At 31.3% G+C, this 19,218-nt stretch overlaps 1 protein-coding gene across 4 annotated transcripts in view; it reads left to right on the top strand.

The window, feature by feature from the left end:
• The window catches only part of LOC143232529 (DENN domain-containing protein 5A-like), an 81,198-nt gene that overhangs the window by 24,301 nt on the left and 37,679 nt on the right, over positions 1 to 19,218 (top strand). For all 4 annotated transcript variants that reach the window (XM_076468103.1, XM_076468100.1, XM_076468102.1 and 1 more), the window contains exons 6-12: positions 648 to 832; positions 2,889 to 3,234; positions 8,930 to 9,135; positions 14,845 to 15,030; positions 15,192 to 15,288; positions 16,027 to 16,186; positions 17,929 to 18,019. In XM_076468103.1, coding sequence (XP_076324218.1) covers positions 648 to 832; positions 2,889 to 3,234; positions 8,930 to 9,135; positions 14,845 to 15,030; positions 15,192 to 15,288; positions 16,027 to 16,186; positions 17,929 to 18,019 — 1,271 coding nt within the window. The remainder of the gene's footprint in view (positions 1 to 647; positions 833 to 2,888; positions 3,235 to 8,929; positions 9,136 to 14,844; positions 15,031 to 15,191; positions 15,289 to 16,026; positions 16,187 to 17,928; positions 18,020 to 19,218) is intronic.

The raw sequence follows: 19,218 nt of genomic DNA, 5'->3' as shown, positions 1-19,218 counted from the left end.
GCAATATGAGCTGTTAAAATTTCAGCTTAGCTTGTCAGTGTGTTTCCTGTGGATAAAATAGTTTGAACTGAAAGCAAAATAGACACTTCTATTTACAGAAAACAGTATAATACATTATTTGATAGATTACAACTATGACTTTTTGTTGGTTTTAAATATCAGAACTATTAGTAATTTGTGAATGAGATGTGATAGGTGTGGCAATAAGGGTCTGATATTTTTAATTTATAATTTTTTAAATTAGATTGAAGGCTATAAAAATTATGCTTAGTTGAGTAATAACAATATTATGATAAGTAATTTATGTTTAATTCTGTACTTCTTGGAGTAGTGGTAAATAAATTGGAGAAGAGGGGGATATTTGGAGAACAAATGATACAATTCTCATAGAATAAGATTGAGGCTTTTTTTTAAAGTATTTTTATATCAAATTAAGTATATAAACTTGTATACCACGTAAACCAAGTTTATTTGTATACCATTATAATCATTTTAAGTTTAAATTAATTTTAAATACAACTTTCTACATGGTAATGATATGCATGTAAAGTACCACTTTGACTTGCCCACATTGAAAGGGTTAAATGGGTTTTATTAAAATATAAGATAAAGTAATTGTTTTAACAAGTTATATTTTATTTTTTCAGAATATCACAAGTTGATGTTAGTAGCAGAGAGTATCACAACTCTCTTATTCCCTTTCTCATGGCAACATGTATATGTGCCTATCCTCCCTGCCTCTCTCCAACATTTTCTTGATGCTCCAGTTCCTTATATCATGGGATTACAACATAGCACAGAAGACAAGTCACAATTGGGTATACCTGGAGAGGTCTGTTAGGATTATGTTAATATTCTTTTGTGTAGTTTTTCTGTAGAAAAGAAAACATTTTTGTGATAGTGGCTGAAATATTTTTATTTTTTTAAACTGTGAGTTGTTTATTGTAGCCACTAAAGACTAAGATAGCATAAAAGTAAATTGATTATGAATTAGTAGCATTCAGACTTTAGTACACTGTTGATTAATGTCATTAATTTACAACATAAAGAGGAGGCTTCATCTTAGATTTCAGTTGTAATGAAATAGTATTGTATAAATGTTTGTATTCATCTAGTTGATTTTTGAACATTTCAAGCCTGAGTTTCACATCAAGAATTAACATTTTATAGTTCAGTAGGCTGGAGACATTACATTCCTTTAGAGAAAAATTTTGGTACATTAATCCCACCTGTAGTAATTTAGTACAAAAAATATATTCACTAGACTATAGTTTTAAGGCCTATTTGAAATACAGCATATTGATTAAGGAATTTTCACACATGTATTGGTGTAGCTAAATTTTAAGCATACCAATTATCTAATGTTTCATTGTTTTGCCTCCTCAGTGAAATATCATTTTAAATCCAAATGTGTATATCTTGTGACAGGAGATAACACTATGCATGCCATAGAATAAATGTTATTTTTGTATGTCTTGTAACAGTCTTTAAGAGTGTACATACTATACAATAAGTACTATATATGTATATCTTGTAACAATGGATAAGAATGAATGTGTGTCATGGAATCTATTATAATACTCAGGTTTTGTCTGCCCTCAAAATATATGCATACTCTATTTTCTAAATGCACATGCTCGTTTATTTCATTTCAATGGATCTAAACAAAAGCAGATGTCAGTGTGATTTATTACATACAACAACATATTAAAAGCATATCAAAGTTTTTAAAAGGTTCTGATGTTATGCCATAGATATCATAAAATTATTTACTGATAGTGTTCAGTATGGTAAAGTTTAACCCCAATTAAACTGAAGCAAAAAATGTGTACAAATTACAATGTTAATTTATCTCTTTAAATATAGGCCATACTTAAAGGTTTAATGTTAACCTTGAAAAAATATCTAATTATAATTCTTTTGTATTATTTTAGAAATCTTGTAATTAAAAAAATACTGTTCCATAAATATGATAATTTGACTGCATGTGTTTTGTGTCTTTGTAAATACCATCTGTGTGTATATATATATATATATATATATATATATGTATTGTTACAATAGGTAAGAATGCATGTATACCATGAAATAAGCATCACATGGATGTTTTCTAACAGTAGATAAAAATGCACATGTACCATGAAATGTCATATGTGCGTGTTGTAACAATGTGTGTGTGAATGTGTACCATAGAATAAGTACCATGTGTGTATGTCATAATAAAAATGAGTAACAGTGAATTTTAGAACAATATATGTTAATAAAATCTTTATATTACATTTTGTTTTGGAATGTACATTTTCTGCTGAACATAACATTGATTTCATTCTAAATTAAACCAAAGAAGTCATTTTATATTTTTCCTGGTTGCACTGTGAAACAAAGTATGCAATCTAACTTATAATAACATGTAGATCTGTTTCTCCATTATAGAATATGTTGTAATGTAGTCTTGATTAATCTCTTTTAAACCAAAATTAAACTAAATCAGAAATGAATTTACTTGAATACTAAAAAAATATCAGATTCATACCCATATTGTTAAAGTATTGAATTATTATCACCTAATTTTAGCCAAAATTAAATACATAAAAAATAAAAATTACTTGTATTTACATTCACAGGTAAAGTTACTAATTTATTAAAAATTAACCTATGCTTCCAGTTACCATACCCATGCTTTTTAAAGTCACAGTTAAAATTTTTATTTTTAATATAAGTTCTTTGAATATCTTTTGTAATCAAATGTTTTAGTTTGAAAGTTTATCCAAGGTGATGTCTGTTAGACATGAAGGAAATTAACCTTTGGTTATGTAAAGAATAATACATTGAATTATTGTAGATTATTATTTTGATTGTTATAATTTAACTTTTATGTCTGTTTTCAGGCAAACTTGTGTTTTGTTGATATTGATAGCCTAACCATGGATGTACCTGAAGATACTCCTAAATTACCATACATGAGCAACTTAATAGCAGAAATATGTGATATATTTGACACATTTGGTATTCCTCAGCCTCCAGAGGGAGTAGATAGAAATTTGAATCAAAGAGGTTCTTACAGACAACAACATGCTCGAAAACTTTCGTGGAGTTTTGAAAGTGGAGACTCGGGAATGAGCAGTTCAGGCAGCAGTGCTCGTAGCTCTTATAGTAGTTTAGCCAGCACTCATAGCCATATCTTTCAGCAGAGTGAAGCTTTACAAAGGGTAACAGCAATAGCTAGAAGAACAGGTAAACCTCTACATGCTGAGAAAGTATTTGTTTAACTTGCAATAACTGCCAGTTCTAGTAAATGTTAAACACTTAAAACTTTGTATCTTAATAAATTTTTTATGATCTCAAACTAGATAACTTTAATATTTGTAGCATAAGGATAGTAGCATTTAAAATATTGATGTAGACTCAAAAACTTAACGTGAAACAGAAACATCCTGTAACCTGAGTGCTTTTGGAAGGTAGTAGACCTTTTAAATGTGCTCAGGTTATAGGGTTTCTGTTGTTTTGTCTTTTTAATGTGTGGTTAACAGTTGGAATATTAAGACCAATGCAGTACTACTTATCTTTTTTTTAATTGTGTAGCAGATTTACTGTTTTATATTTTAATATCAATGTTTGTTTTAGTTAAATATATATTTAGAGATGCTTATAACTTATACTGCTAAGTGTGAATTGTGAAAGTTCCACCTATTCTCTAAATTTGTAGAAGATTCTTGAGTGTAAGAATCAACAATATACATTTTATAAAAGTACTAGCATATCTTTGAATATTGTTGCCAAGAAAAGAGCTAGCTAGCTGACCTATTAAGTCAATTGTACCTGTATCAACTTGAAAATAATTCACTCCTTCTAAACTGCCAAAAAAATATTCAGTTCCAGACCAGATAGAAGACTCAGTATTGTTTGTAAATTTGTAAAACTTTTGTGTATAAATCATTATTTGTGATAACCATTATTATAAATTGTATTGTTGTTTGTATGTTAACAAATATTTTTATTAAGAAAGTTGTGTGCATCAATCTTGTTGATAAATATAAATTTGATACATACCAACATTCAATTGACTTCTAAATTAAAATTTCTGGCTACTTGAAATTATAATACATAATATAATAAATTGGAGACTTGTTTGGTATAAATTATAATATGTAACATAATTGGGAGTTCATCCAGGATCTGAATCAGAGACAAAATTCATTCTAAATTCAAATTTAAATCAAAATTCAGTTTATCAGTGCCAACAAGATTTAATCATGTCTGATTATCAATATTTTCTTGAATAATCCATCATTGAACAACTAGAAAGAAATAATAAAAGTGAATTGTTCAAAACAGCCAAAATTTTAGAATTGGAGGTTTACAAAATTAATGAGAAAAATAAAGTAAACATATTTAAATATTAGTCACTGATGACTTGTCTGAGAAAGTATTAGGGGAATACTCTAGTGTTTTCATGAGCCAGTCAGAGGTAAGTGATAAAGATAAGTTTGAAATCCAGTTAAAACTCAAACAAATCAAGCTTTAACAATCTTATATCAAAGCTAAAAGAGAAAATAAACATCTTGAGGCCAAACAAGCTCGTATCGAAGCCAAGAAGAAAATTAGGTTGAAAGAAATGAATATTAGTCTCAACTCTAATTGATTATTGCAGAGTGACAACTTTTATCTTAATCAGTATATTAAAGTGTCATAATTTAATGTAAATGAAGCTGATAGACATTTTCAACATTTTGAGAACTGCCCAAACCATGAAATGGCCTACTGAAAAATAGTCATTATTATTACAAAGTGTTTTAACTGAAGAAGCATAAGAAGCTTATGCCACTCTCTCTGTAGAAGATTGCAGATTATGATAAGGTTAAAGCAACTATTCTCAAAGTATATGAGTTAGTATCATAGACTTATTGCTAAAAGTTTTGAGGTTATTAAGAGCATTATAGTCAAACTTGTATGGGATTTCAGATCAGATAGAAGACTTAATATTGTTTAAGTTTGTAAAACTTGTATATAAATCATTGTAATAACCATTATTAAGGATTGTATTGTTGTTTGTATTTTAAAATATTTGTTTTAAGAAATGAAATTGCGTGTATCAATCTTGTTAGCAAATATCATTAATTTGATACATATCATTATTAACTTCTAAATTAAAATTTCAGGCTGTTTGAAATTGTAATATGTAATATAACAAATCATAGTCTTCTGGGATAAGTTATAGTATGTAAAAACTATAAGAAAGGTTTTTCTCATAGTTATGATAGATTTGTAGAGGTGTTGTTTTTTGTTGCTATTTACTTACACATCTAAATATTTAGAACCATTCCTTTTGTATTCAGGACTATATTTTTAAAAAACTTTGTGGAACTAAATGCTTGAAAAATCTGCTTGTCGTCAATAATATACTTGTCCCACACAACACACACAGAAATGTAAATATATATATATAAAAACTTGTTTTTATTTAGGAGTGAACATAATACAGTACCATTGGCTGCATAAGTATATATTCTTTTATGTATCTTATGGCTTTTAACATTTATGCTGCCACAAACTAAATGGAGGTAATATAATTTGTAACAATATGGTAATGTTTGTTACTGCATGTGTGACTTTGGGTTTATGAATTAAAGGGATATTTGTGTATATAGTTTGAGGTTTAGAGTAACATATTTTAAAATGTTTGTATGTGCTAGACTTTCTCAGTTTCACTGGTTTTGGAAACTTGTGTGCTTCACTAGAAGTCTGTCCAGAATATTTTTTAACCATAGTATAACAGCTCAGAATGACTCTGAGTTTTTTAAGTACAGACTTTTAGATCCTATCTCCATCATCCCTTGACTGACTTGATATCTAATTACAGTTTGGACTCAGGAGTTCAAACCCTTTTGATTTATGTGTTTGACCATACCCGAGGTCTTATGAGTTACTTTAATCTTGTCTGAAAGAAGAAAAAATTAAATTTGAAGGTTGGCTAGTAGAGATTCTGAGTAATAAAATTGAATTGGGTATATGCATGCTCTACACTTGGTATTGCTGTTACACAAAAATATAGCTAATAAAAAGGATAAAAAATATAGTATATTAATTTTCTCTAGTCCTACATAGAAGAATTTCAAATGTCATGGCTATTGAGGATTCTCTTGTTTTGGAGAAGAAGGAACAGTGTGAAAAAAGGAAAGCTTGTTGTCTTGAGCATCAGATGATGAGAATTACACAACCTGTTTATATTATTGTAAATATAATAAAAAAATAGGTATTATTTATTAATTTATTATCTGTTTTTAACTCACTGCTATAGAGGCTATTGAAATTTTTAGAAGGCCTAAGTCATAGATATATAACTAGCTACAACCAGAGGAGTCAGAACAGAAAGCGAGTAAAAATAGTCATGTGAAAGAGGATTTTGGATGTAAAAAAGCCAGAAAATTTAAAGTTAATCTTCATAGATGTAACTGGCCATATAGTTGGTATGTTAGAGTGAGAAGTGAGATTAGTAATTTCAAAGAGATAAAGAGAATAATTTGTTTTGTCAAAGGGTGTTCTAAAGTAACTGAACCTGCCTGGGTGGACACTGGTTGAAAAGCAGATGATTTATGGAAATTCAGTATACAAGTGCAATGTCATTTATAACAGCGTGAATTATGCACTGATACTATTATAATAAATAGAGAGAAAAATAGTTTGTATTCTCAACTGAATATGAAAGTAATTGAATTAGTCTAAGTGAACTTTTGACAGAAGAGATAACTATATAGTGTTTAAGGTACATGGATAAAAATAGTTTGTGCCAGCTGAATTCTAAAGCAAGTGAACTGGCCAAAGTGAACTTTTTGATGAGAATAAGAGAATCTTGTAGTATTTAAGATATAACTGATATTCATAGTATAAAAAGTTTTTGTATGTAAGTTTAACTTGTTTTGAATATATATATTATTTTGAAGGAAGCAGGGTTTTCACTTGTCATTTATTGTTCAAATTTATCTCCAATAAGTCGCAGACACCTACCATAGAAGAATCTCAGGCCCATATGCTTATATATACTACACAAAAGTAGTTTTTCACAGTCTTTGTTCATTATTTGTTGTGTGTAGTATAAAAAAAAACACTTTTTTACGGTGTTGTGCTTAGTGATTTATAAACTTTTTTTGGTAAATTGAACTGAAATTGCATTATATTGTACATAGTCATTAAAACAATTATGATGCTAAAAATTTGTGAAACTTCTAAGATCTACAAAATTAATTTGTTTTATTGAATCTGAGAAACTTAAAGAAATACATTTTTTGTACTAGTGTAAAAGATTTAAGAGTATGGAACATTTTCTTTTCATATATTCATTATATATACAGTTTTAGACTGTCATTTATATTTCTGTTATATTCACTCTAGATAGCCTTTTGTAATCACTCTAGAAATGTGTGTTTACATGAGTAACTTCTGTTAATTAGAAGTAATAGCTTTTATTTTTGTTTTATGTTATAAAAAAGTATATGGGTAAGGCTGAGTATCTTTTATATTATGTAATCAAATTAGTATTAATACAATATCCCTTTTCATATGAAAACTTAAGATATAACTCGATTTAACTATCTCTAGAATGATCTAATGTTCTATAACATTACTTTTCAAACTTTTTTGTTCACGAACCACTTCAATTATTTCTTATGTCAGTGTGTCATTAATGGGATCTTTACACTGTTGCCATTTCCTTTTCATAATTATGCAGTTTTTTTTTATTGACAATCTGAAGAAGCCCTCAATCCACAGTTTGAGAACTGTTGTGGAATAAATCAGGAATAACTGTATTTGTTGGTGACAAAATTTAACATGAAATAAGCAAAATGACTCAGCATTCTTTATAAATTACAGGTTCAATAATAACTTTGTAAGGCATATTTTCCTTATTTCACACATTTCACCATTGATTTGATATATCTTACATAAGTACATTTTATTTCTTAGCTTGTTCAACAAGATTTATTTGATTAGAATTATTTTTGTGTAGTTTCAGTATTATAGTCTTTCTGAGAATTTTGAATATCTAAGTATTTTTGTATTTTAGACTACAAAATTTTAATTTTCAAACTTCCTTTGAAACCAAGATATTTTGCTTAAAAATTTGTTTGATTTTGTGTGTAATTTCAGTTTTGCAGCTTTCTCAGACTACTGTTGTTATGTCTAAACATTGTAAACCAAATGTCTTATAAAAGGACATTTATGTCTGTGCATTTGTGTTGGACAATTTACTTGCTCTGGTTAACTACTGTTTTTGTCTGTTATTACATCAGTTTTTTGTTTTTTTTTACATATACTTGGGGGAATTAGCCCTTTGCAATCTTAATTTGCATTTTTTTTTCTTTCCATTTGCATACAAAATAAACTGCTTTCTTCTCTGGTCAAGTTTATTGTTAACTGATGTCACACTTTTTGTACTGATTCATAATGAACCTTTCTTGGAGTGTAAATGTTTAAGCATTTATTTAAGTAGTCTTTTTCAAGGAAGATTTTGTGCTACTGTAAAATTTAAATTGTTTGCAGATTATAATTATATAATTATAATAAAGCTCAAAAAATGATAGTTTTAATGCTTATGATGATGTTTGCATTATTTATAGTTGTGAAACTTGTATTAAACTTAAGAAAAATTACTGTTTAATGCTTTTGCCCACAAGATGGTAGTAAAGAGAAGCTGAGATGAAACTGTGCATTATAATGAAAGATTGCATACAGATAAGAATAAATGAACTGAGTTTCTGAAGGAAAAGCTTAAATCTATACATTTCACTAACAGACAGATAAATTCCTAGAAAGAAAGATATTTAGAATTTCATAATTTTAAGAAATTGGAAATTCACTGATAGCTTTAGATAATTATAAAAAGTATCTCTGTATGTAGTTGTTGTAGTTATATTGAGTTTGTAAATTTCAGGAGTTATAACATCCCTACAAGACTTGCAGAAACCAAAAAAACATGAATATGAGAGAATTAAGAAGTCTCTAGCAACTAATGGACCTGGAAAGGAACAAAAATATGTGGAAAACCTCAAGTTTAACAATGCAATCCGTGAAGTCTTCTTGAATAGATTTATCCAGATGTTTAGTTCCTATGATCATTTTGTAATTCAGCCAAACCAGGTTAACTTTATTTTTTTTTATATGCACAAGACACGTCTTTTAAACTCTTGAGAAAATACTATAATGCTGTGTAATGTTATTGAGTTTGCAGACCTCTGTTGTATTTGTTAATTTTTTATCTTCCTGTCAGAAGCACATTGTTTTAAACTTTAGATAGTCTTAGTAAAGAAATTAAATTTCTTATTTCTTTTATTCTAACATTTTAAAGCAACAAAACCCATTTTAGATAAAATATTACTACAAAATTGTAGATGTTAATGTTTATTATATCCAGTGATTTGTTTCATTCATCCTCATTAGTTTTAAACTATACAAGTTTGTTTTACATACACTTTCATAGATGTTTTTTTTTCTTTCTTATAATTGTTTTATTGAATTACAAATATTTGTAATTCTGTTCACCAAGATTAGGTGTCAGTGGAAGAAACTGAATAGTAAATTAGAGATTAGGTTTATGTTTGATCCAAAGATTTACCAAAAGAGTGCTATTGGTCACTTTTACATTATATTTTGATTAACATTACACACTTATAAAAAAAAAAAAAAATACAGGTTATTATTTTAAAGCTTTTTTCATTTTTTTTAGGTATTTGATTATAACATTAGACTAATTCAAGAAATTAATAATTTTCTTATTCAAATAACGCTGGAAATTTTAACTTATTTATTTTTATATAGCTATTTACCTTTTCTTTTCTATCTTTATTTGGGCACACAATATTCTTCAGGAAAGAAAAATGCAAAGGAAGGATTTTGAATTATTTGTATTGGCACACACACACCAGTAATTATTTATTTTATTTTTCCCACTACAGTAGCTGAGAGCTCAGTTAGGATAAACTTTACGTGAAAAATAAAAGATCGTATTATTGGAAGTAGCTTAATTTTTGGTACTTCTGCTATACTGGAAGGAAGATCAATTGCAAGACATTTGTTGCTGCTGTATCTTTCCTCCACTTTTCCCTTCGGTGTGATTCCTGTACGTGGTGAAGGGACCTCCCAGGGAAGTTTCTGTACTTTCATAGTGACCCATGAAGGGGAGGAGATGATCCTGGTGGTTGAGGGGTCCAACCCTAACACACCACTTTGGCCTTGAATTCCTGTAAACAGGCAGCCTTGGGGTGGCCCCCCTCGGATCAGTTGGCTGGTCCACTTGAGCTAGTGTCAACCAAGTATCAGTGTTAGATTTTATTAACAGGTGTTTTGTACATTGTATCTGTTTTGGTATTGTGCTCACGAAACCCTGGCATTGCTACATTGTGCTTGTTTGACATTGTAGTGCATCCCTTCATAGGGCTCCATGGAGGGTGGTGTCAGTGGGCACTGAAGTATTCCTTATTTTGTTATGAATCCTCCAAATAAAAACTTAAATAGTGAAAAAACAGTCCATAGCTAAATGGTTCTTCTACTTATTTGTATTCACTTAGTCAGTCCTTTACTGCTATTGATCTCTCAATTTGCTCTCCTTCACTATTTTCCCATTTTTCATGGAGGGTTGACAAGAATCCACGAGGCAGGGATTATTTTCCTATAATTTTGAGAGAGAGACTGGCCATGGTCTATGCACCCGACCGGCTGGATCAAGCAAACTGGCCCTCTTTCACTGCTCTTGCAGAACTTGATCATGTCATCAATAGATGGCTATGTGGCAGCAGTAACTGACTGTATTATACAAGCCACTGCTCAATGTATTCCTAAGACCTCAACATATTTCCACAACATCCTCGTCCATGGTGGAATCCTGCCTACCATATGGCATAGAAGGATCAAAAACAGGTCTGGGATACTTTTCATAGGTATACCACACTCTCGCACCGCATTACTTTTCAGCAGGCCCTTGCACCTGCTCAGTGGGTAAGACGTCAAAGTCGGAAGGACCCTTAGTTTAACTTCACAACAAGCATATCTTCTACCACCAGTTCCAAAGTCATATGGGAGATGATTCTAAAGATCAGAAGGCAATATAATTCTGTTCCTTTCTCGATCTTGCTCTCTTATGGCCAAAGAAGTAGCTATTACTTGGAGCATCACCGATACTCTTAGAAAAATATTTTGAGAAGTATCTCGAACTTCTGCTTCATCTTCCACTTTCTTAGCCATTAAGTCTTTGACTATAATCATACCTTTACACTTGTGGGACTCAATCTGGCCCTTCATTGGTCTGGCAATACTTCAGTTGGATCTGATGGTGTACACTACAAAGTGCTGCACCATATATCTTCTACTTCTCTTGCTATTCTTCTGATTGTTTTTAACTGGTTCTGGCAGGAGAATGTTTTTTTCTGATGCCTGGCACCAGGCTATTATTGTATTCTAAGTCTGGGAAGGATCCCAAGATTCCTTCAAACTACTGTCCAATTGCTTTGATGAGCTATCTCTGTAAACCTCAGAGAGAATGGTTAATACTCATCTTGTTTGGTTCCTTGAATCAAACAACCTCTTCTCGCCCACCCAGTGTGGGTTTCAACAACACAACAGCACTCCATCATGGACCACTTGATTTGACTTGAAACATTAATCAGATAACCCTTTCTCAAATGATAACATCTTGTATCAATATTCTTTGATGTTGAGAAGACTTATAATACAACATGGAGGTATGGCATTTTACAAGGCCTCCATTTAAATGGGTTACATGGCCATTTGCCCATTTTCATTAAAATTTTTTAATGGACAGGATATTTCAAGTTTGTGTGGGTTCAACTCTTTTCTGTTATTTTCTACAGGAACTTGGATTCCCTCAGGGCTGTGTTCTGAGTGTCACACTTTTCAGTATAAAAATTAATTCCATCAATGAACAACTCCCTCTCCCTGTTGCAAACGGGGTCTATGTCGACGACTTTCACATCTCATGTCAGTCGTTGAACATGAGGTATAATGAGCAGCAGTTACAGACTGCCCTCAATCGTTTACTGAAGTGAACCACAGCAAATGGCTTTAACTTTTCTCTCTCTAAAACCATTTGCATGCACTTTTGCCACCAACGTGGTATTCACCCTGTTCCTGAACTCTGTATTGGTGAAGTTGTGCTGCCTGTGGTTCCTGAAACAAAGTTCTTGGGGCTTATCTTTGACTGTAAGTTGACCTTTATACCACACATCAAGCAGCTACGGGTCAAATGTACAAGAGCACTGAGCATCCTCCATGTCCTCTCTTCCACCACTTGGGAAGCAGATCGACATTTTTTGCTAAAGATATATCGTGCTCTTATTCAATCAAAACTAATCTATGGATCACTGGTTTATGGCTCTGCCAGGACCTCAGCCTTAAAGATGCTGGACCCTATTCATCATCAAGGACTTTGGCTCTGCACTGGGGCTTTCTGCACTTCCCCAGTTAATATTATAATACATAGAATCTCATGAACCTTCTTTACACCTCTGCCGTTTGCTAGTGTCTTTCCTGTATGCTTTGAAACTTTATTCCTTACCAAAGCATCCCCAATTGTGACCTATCTTTAAGTGATCTGAGAAATACTGTCTGTTATTTGCTTAACATCTTTCACCATCCTTTCATTCCTATTTATACAGATGGTTTGAAATCAGGTGACTGTGTAGGCTCTGCCATGGTTTGTTGTGGTTCGGTGGTTGCACACTGAATCCCATCTACAGCTTCTGTGTTCACTGCTGAACAGTATGCCGTTTCTCTTGCCCTGGATAAAAAAAAAGCTAAGTACTTCTCAAACTGCTCTATTTATACTAACTCACTTAGTTCTCTACTGGCCCTTGAATTGCTTCATGTTAGTTCACACCTTGTTCTCCCTGATATTCAAAACTGATTGGCCCATTTATCTTTAACATCTACTTCTATCCAGTTTTTCTGGATACCGGGCCATGTTGGTATTCACGGGAACGAGCTCGCTGATAGCAAAGCTAAGTCTATTTGCTCTGGCACTATCACTGCTGTGCCTGTTCCATACATGGACTATGGTCCTGTATTCAAGGCTTGGCTCTGTGCCAGCTGGCAATGGACTTGGAGTGAGCAACGTGAAAACAAGCTTTTCCAAATAAAACCCTATATTGGACTTTAGCTGTCTTGCTTCTTTTAGGATCGGAGAGAGGAAATTGTTCTAACTAAACTATGCATTGGTCACGTTTTTAACTCAGTTTTCTTTTATTTGGAAATTATGAACCAGTGTGTAGTTTGTGTGACACTTAGATTACAGTAAGTCACATTTTACTTTCTTGCCATTGTTACGACTCTCAAAGACAGCACCATTTTTAACATGCTCTGTCCCAAGGTTTGTTCATAACATTAGACAGTGTTATTGATTTTGCTGTCCACCTTGGTAATGTTTTTAGTTTTTTAAAGGCCATTAATCTTTTAATGCCTTAATGCCATTTAAGTTTTTCTAATTTATACATTACATTTTTTTTAATGTGGCCCCCTTTTAAAAAATCACAGTTCATCTTGGTCGATTTTAAATTAGAAACTGGCCATAACATTAAATGACTTGAAACCAGGACTGGAAAGGCCAACTTCAGGTGACTAACACTGCTGTTTAAACTACCTGTTAGTCATCCAGGCGAGTTATTACTATAATTTTGCTACACATCTTTTAAAACCTTTTTGTTACTTTTCTTTTTGAAAATGGCCATAATGTCAAATAACTTGGAACCAGGACTGGAAAGGTCAACTTCAAATAACTGACGGTGGTTTTTGTACTTACCTGTTAGTCATCCTGGCAAGTTATAATAATTAAAATTTTGCTGCAGAAAATCCTTTAAATCTTGTATTACTGTAGTTTTTCTCTTACTGCTGTAGACTAAATGTAAAAATTGGATTTAATGCTATTTGTTTTAATTCAAAAATTAAACGTTTTGTTTTATTTTAATTTCCTTTTATGAATTTTAATAATTTTACTTTAAGTTTACACTGGATGTTTTGCACAGATAACCTAGTTGCTTTGCATCATAAAACACCAACCAACCAACTTCCACTTTTCCTGCTTTAAAATTCTTACTGTAGCCACAATTGTTGCCTTCAAATAACTTAACTGAAACAGCACATTTGTTAATAGTGTGTGTGTGCACTTATATGTGTACAAACGTTTTATTTGTTTTAATCATGGGTAAGACATGCATTAAATTATCTAGGACTGTCTTTCATTGTTATTGTGGCAAAAACATATTCTCCAAAATTTTATTGAGTTTTTTTTTAAGTTTTTCTGCAGGTTTTTTAGTGTATACATCTTGTTATTTTTTCTTTTTTTTTCATCTGAATAATATTAACATGCTTTGTGAAAATAAAACACTTGAAAATTGAACAGAAGTAATGTGTGTGTGTGTGTGTGTGTGTGTAACTTTTAGTGTGACTTTCAAATGACAGCAAGTATTGAAATATTTACACTTATATATACTGTGCCAGAAAAAGAATGTGTTAAAGGAAGAGCAGCCATCAAACAACTTATTTTTGATGGTTTTTATTATTTTTAAACTAAGATGTAAAAACAAACACAATGTATATATGTTGGTCATATCTTTCTAAAAGAACTACATTATACAATTTAAAACAAGTGCTTATACATTGTTAGAAAAAGTCTGTTTAATACTCAATTTATTTATGAATTTAAAGGCTAAGAAAAACAAGGTTTTAGTGTTTTGGCTTATATTTCGATACAATTGGAATAATTCGAATAATATTGGAAGGGTCTGTTAGATTTTTTTTTATATACAAGTTTTATATTGGTTGGACTTGTTTGGGTTTTAGCATGATTTGGAGCAGTGGTTGAGCTCAAAAGAAAGTATGCAGAACTTTGATAAAACTGCTTTCCTCTCTGACCAACCAGAACCCCATCTTCCATTTCTTTCTCGTTTTATTGAGTCACAAATGTTTGCTACTCTGATTGACAACAAAATTAAGTCTCACTGGGAGGAGCCAGACAGTAATTTAAAGGTTAGTTTACTTTTTGACCCTATAACTTACCATGTTAATAGTGGTCAACATGATTATTTTTAATATTAGTAATAGTATATACTTAGCACAAAATCTAGCCTATTGTCGAGTTTTTGTTCTTTCATAAAAATTATGAAGCTTTTATGTTTGTTTTTTTTCAGGTATTTGACTCTCGTATTAAACTTATTCGGGAGAATAACAGAGATTCTCTTATTCGAGCACCGTGTTATGAACCGTGTGTTACTTTTAGGGATACAGGTCAGTAATACAGTAATTAATGTAATGTTTGTTACTTATTTTAACCTTCAGTTGATAGACATTTTAGTGGATTTCATCTAGGGATTTGAAGTTTGATTAAAAACAACCACCTGTTGCAGTTGATTGATCTTCAAGCTTCAAACTGGTAAATGGAGTTCGGTAAAACATCTGACACATTCTTTATTCTTTTTTTGTATGTTTAACTTTAAAATTGTTTGATGGTAAAGTTAACTTAGTATAACTTTCACTCAAAAATTAAAGTAATTCATACATTGAGAAGTATAGAAAACCTTAGAAATAATGAACTATTTCAGAATTTATTTTAAGAAAACAAAACATGAACAAGCTTTTGTAAAATTTATACCTTATAATATCCATATATTATTTATTTCTAAACAAATTTGTTTTAAAATATTAAGCCACATAAGAAAGATTGAATGTTAATGTGTGTTCTATGATTGTAATTTTTAGAATATATTTTTCTCACAGATAATAAAACAGATTTAAATGCAAATAAAACTCTGAAAAACGTTTTTGATTTTGTTTATTGCTATAAACAGAAGTTGTGATAGATAAACAATAGATAGATATATTAAGCCACATAAGAAAGATTGAATGTTAATGTGTGTTCTATGATTGTAATTTTTAGAATATATTTTTCTCACAGACAATAAAACAGATTTAAATGCAAATAAAACTCTGAAAAACGTTTTTGATTTTGTTTATTGCTATAAACAGAAGTTGTGATAGATAAACGAGCATCAGCTGCAGATGTTGCAGCTCCTTCACCTCGATCCTTAGAAATTTCACCAGATGTAGTAAGTAGAAGACGGCACATTGCAGGCCATTTTCCTCCACTAGATGTGTCAGTATTAAATCGAGAACCTGTCTATAGCAGGTGAGTTTATTTTGCTAAGAATGTAAGACTTCGTTCTTGTTTCCTTAAAATTCCTGACTGACAGGATTTTTATTGTTCATTAAAATTAGAAATGTTATTTTCTCTTATTATGAATAATATATTGTACAAATTTTTTTTTAATACTCACATTAGCCTTTTGTGTGGACCATGCGTAATCTGATTCTATTTTTTTTTGAGATGGTATTGGAATTAAATTTTGATATTCTTTAAAAACAGAAAAAAAAATAAGAAAAGCATATACAGGGTGCCCCAAAATAACGTTTACACTCTTTGGATCATTATAACTTGCCTTGTTTATTGATTTTAACAATGAAACAAGATACATATGATAGCCAAAGGATTTATTTAAAGATTTAATACTGAAATCAAGAGAAAAAATAACAAATAAAATTCTTCCCAAGGAAAACTCTCCTTGGTTGAATTTGTAAAATGTCACAATTTGCTTTCTAGTAAAACGTCTTTGCACTTAAGATTTGTTTTCGACTTTCCAAAAAGTTTTGAGAATAAATATTTTGTGCTCGATTGTAAGCTGATTATCTGCCATCCTTGGACACAAGTCAAATCTGAAACAAAAGAAACGGTTTATTAGCTATACACAGTCAAAGAGTGTAAACGTTATTTTGGGACACCCTGTAGTTGAGGACTGAAGATTAATATAAATACCTTGATTGGCAGATCTTGAATACAAAGAATAAAGATTCTCAACTCAAAATTAGGTACAATTGAGTCATCCAATTCAATACCTAATTTGCTATTTTTCATCCTTACACCATACCCTTAGTGCTTTTTAAACCTCTTTTTTTCATATTTCTTCTTTTTATGCATTTATTATCAAGCTGTTTTCTGCCTAAGCTTATGAATTTTTAGAAATTTGGGTTGGTCTTTATGATCCCCAAGACATCAATTTTGATCATAAAAATGCATTTCTAAAAGTTACAATACTCATTATAATTATTTTACATTGTTTTATTTTCTTTTGTATGTTTAAATTGAATGTGCATAAGTAATTTAAAGATACAAAACTATGAAGCAAACTTGCTATTTGAGCTCAAGATGAGCAGCAACAACACATCTGAGAGATTGTGGTGAATGATAAATTGAAGTTGAATCCAAATGAACTGAACTTATCAGTTCCACTTTTCTTCATTTCAACTGTAGTTTCTTCTGTCTGGAACTTTCGATTATTTTAACTATGAGAAAACCTTGAAAAACATTCCTCTAGTTTGTTCAAAAGAGATGAAGTCTCAAGAAGTACAGACTGATTATCATTTATTTTTTTATCAATTGTTTTTTTAATCTCTTCTACAATAGATTTTACTTGCATGTGATGATCCACTCTTTACATACATTCTAAAGAAACTGGTTATGAGGGTAGTATTTTGGAAAATACCTATTTAGTGAATTTTAAAGTTGTAACAAAATAAATGTGATGCATCCTTATCATTTTAATGACTTGTTATATTTCTTAACATTTCATAAAAGCTTCATTAAAATAAGATAAAATAACTTAAATGTAAAATTTTATAACTGTACATAATTATATTCTTGTTGGTGTAAAATATTGCAAGGTCATTATCAGGAATTAAATGATGAAAACTATAAGGATAGTAGAACAGAAATGGAATTTTTACATTTAAATAACAAAGGAAACTTCTTGTGATTTTTGATATAAAAATTTTCCAATCAAAGTCACTTTTAGAAGTATCATAAACTTTCTGTAGATCAAAGAAGAGATCTAATACACAATGGAAAAGAAGAGACAGACAGATGCAGCATGCAGAACATCTTCAGCTAAATATTGGTCAAAAAGAGGTTAGTCACATTTTAGCTGTTACAACAGCTTTCGACAGGTTTTTTGCAGTTTTCTTAGTTAAATATGTTTTAGAAAAGCTTTACTTTATGTAGCAATAGACTTTTGTGTTTAATAATGTCAGTAATATGCTCATTTCTCATCTTCACACACATACGTAAATAAGAAAGAAATTCTCATTGGCAATGGGGATATACAGCCTGATATCATTACTAAAACAAATTTTAAATAATTTTACTTTTAATGAAATGCCTCCCACTAGTACAGTGGTAAGTCTATAGATTTACAACTCTACAATAAAAAAAACCTTGACACATTTTCCACGATATTCTCGGTTGTGGTGGAATCCTGCCTGCCACTTGGCACAGAAGGCTCAAATGTGGGCCTGGGGCACTTTTCATAGATATCCCACACTCTTGAACCGCATCAATTTCCAGCAGGCTCATGCAGATACTCGGTGAGTAAGACATCAAAGCCAGAAGGAATCTTGGACTAAGTTCACAACCAGCATATCTTCGATCACCAGTTCCAAAGTCATATGGGACAAGATTTGAAAGATCAGTGGGCAATATAATTCTGTCCCCCTATCAATCTTGCTCTCTGATGGTCAGGAAGTAGCTGACACCTGGAGCATCACCGAAACTCTCGTTGAAAGGTTTTGCCAGGTATCTAGCACTTCTGCTTCTTTCTCTACCTTCTTATTCGTCAATACTTGGGCAGAGTGATCACCTTTTTCCTTTTGAGTGATTGTCTCTATGATTATAATTGTCCCTTTACACTAGTGGAACTCAAACTGGTCCTTTATCAGTCTGGCGGTACGTTGGTCGGACCTGATGGTATACACTATGGCATGCTGCACCATCTATCTCCTGCTTCTCTTGCTATTCCTCTGATTGTTTTTAACTGGATCTGGCTGGAGAATGTTTTCCCTAATGCCTGGTGCCAGGCTATTGTCCTAGCTTTCTCTAAGCCTGGGAAGGATCCCAAGATTCCTTCAGACTACTGTCCAATTGCTTTGACAAACTGTCTCTGTAAGACCTCAGAGAGGATGGTTAATGCTTGTCTTGTTTGGTTTGAAGAACCAAACAACCTCTTCTTGCCCATCCAGTGTGGGTTCCAACAGCAGCACTTCACTGTGGACAACCTGATTTGACTTGAAATGTCAATCAGGTAAGCCTTTCTTAAATGACATATTGTATCA

Source organism: Tachypleus tridentatus, chromosome 11 (assembly GCF_004210375.1).
Source record: "Tachypleus tridentatus isolate NWPU-2018 chromosome 11, ASM421037v1, whole genome shotgun sequence".
NCBI classification, from domain to species: domain Eukaryota; kingdom Metazoa; phylum Arthropoda; class Merostomata; order Xiphosura; family Limulidae; genus Tachypleus; species Tachypleus tridentatus.
This window is presented reverse-complemented; position numbering and strand designations above follow the sequence as displayed.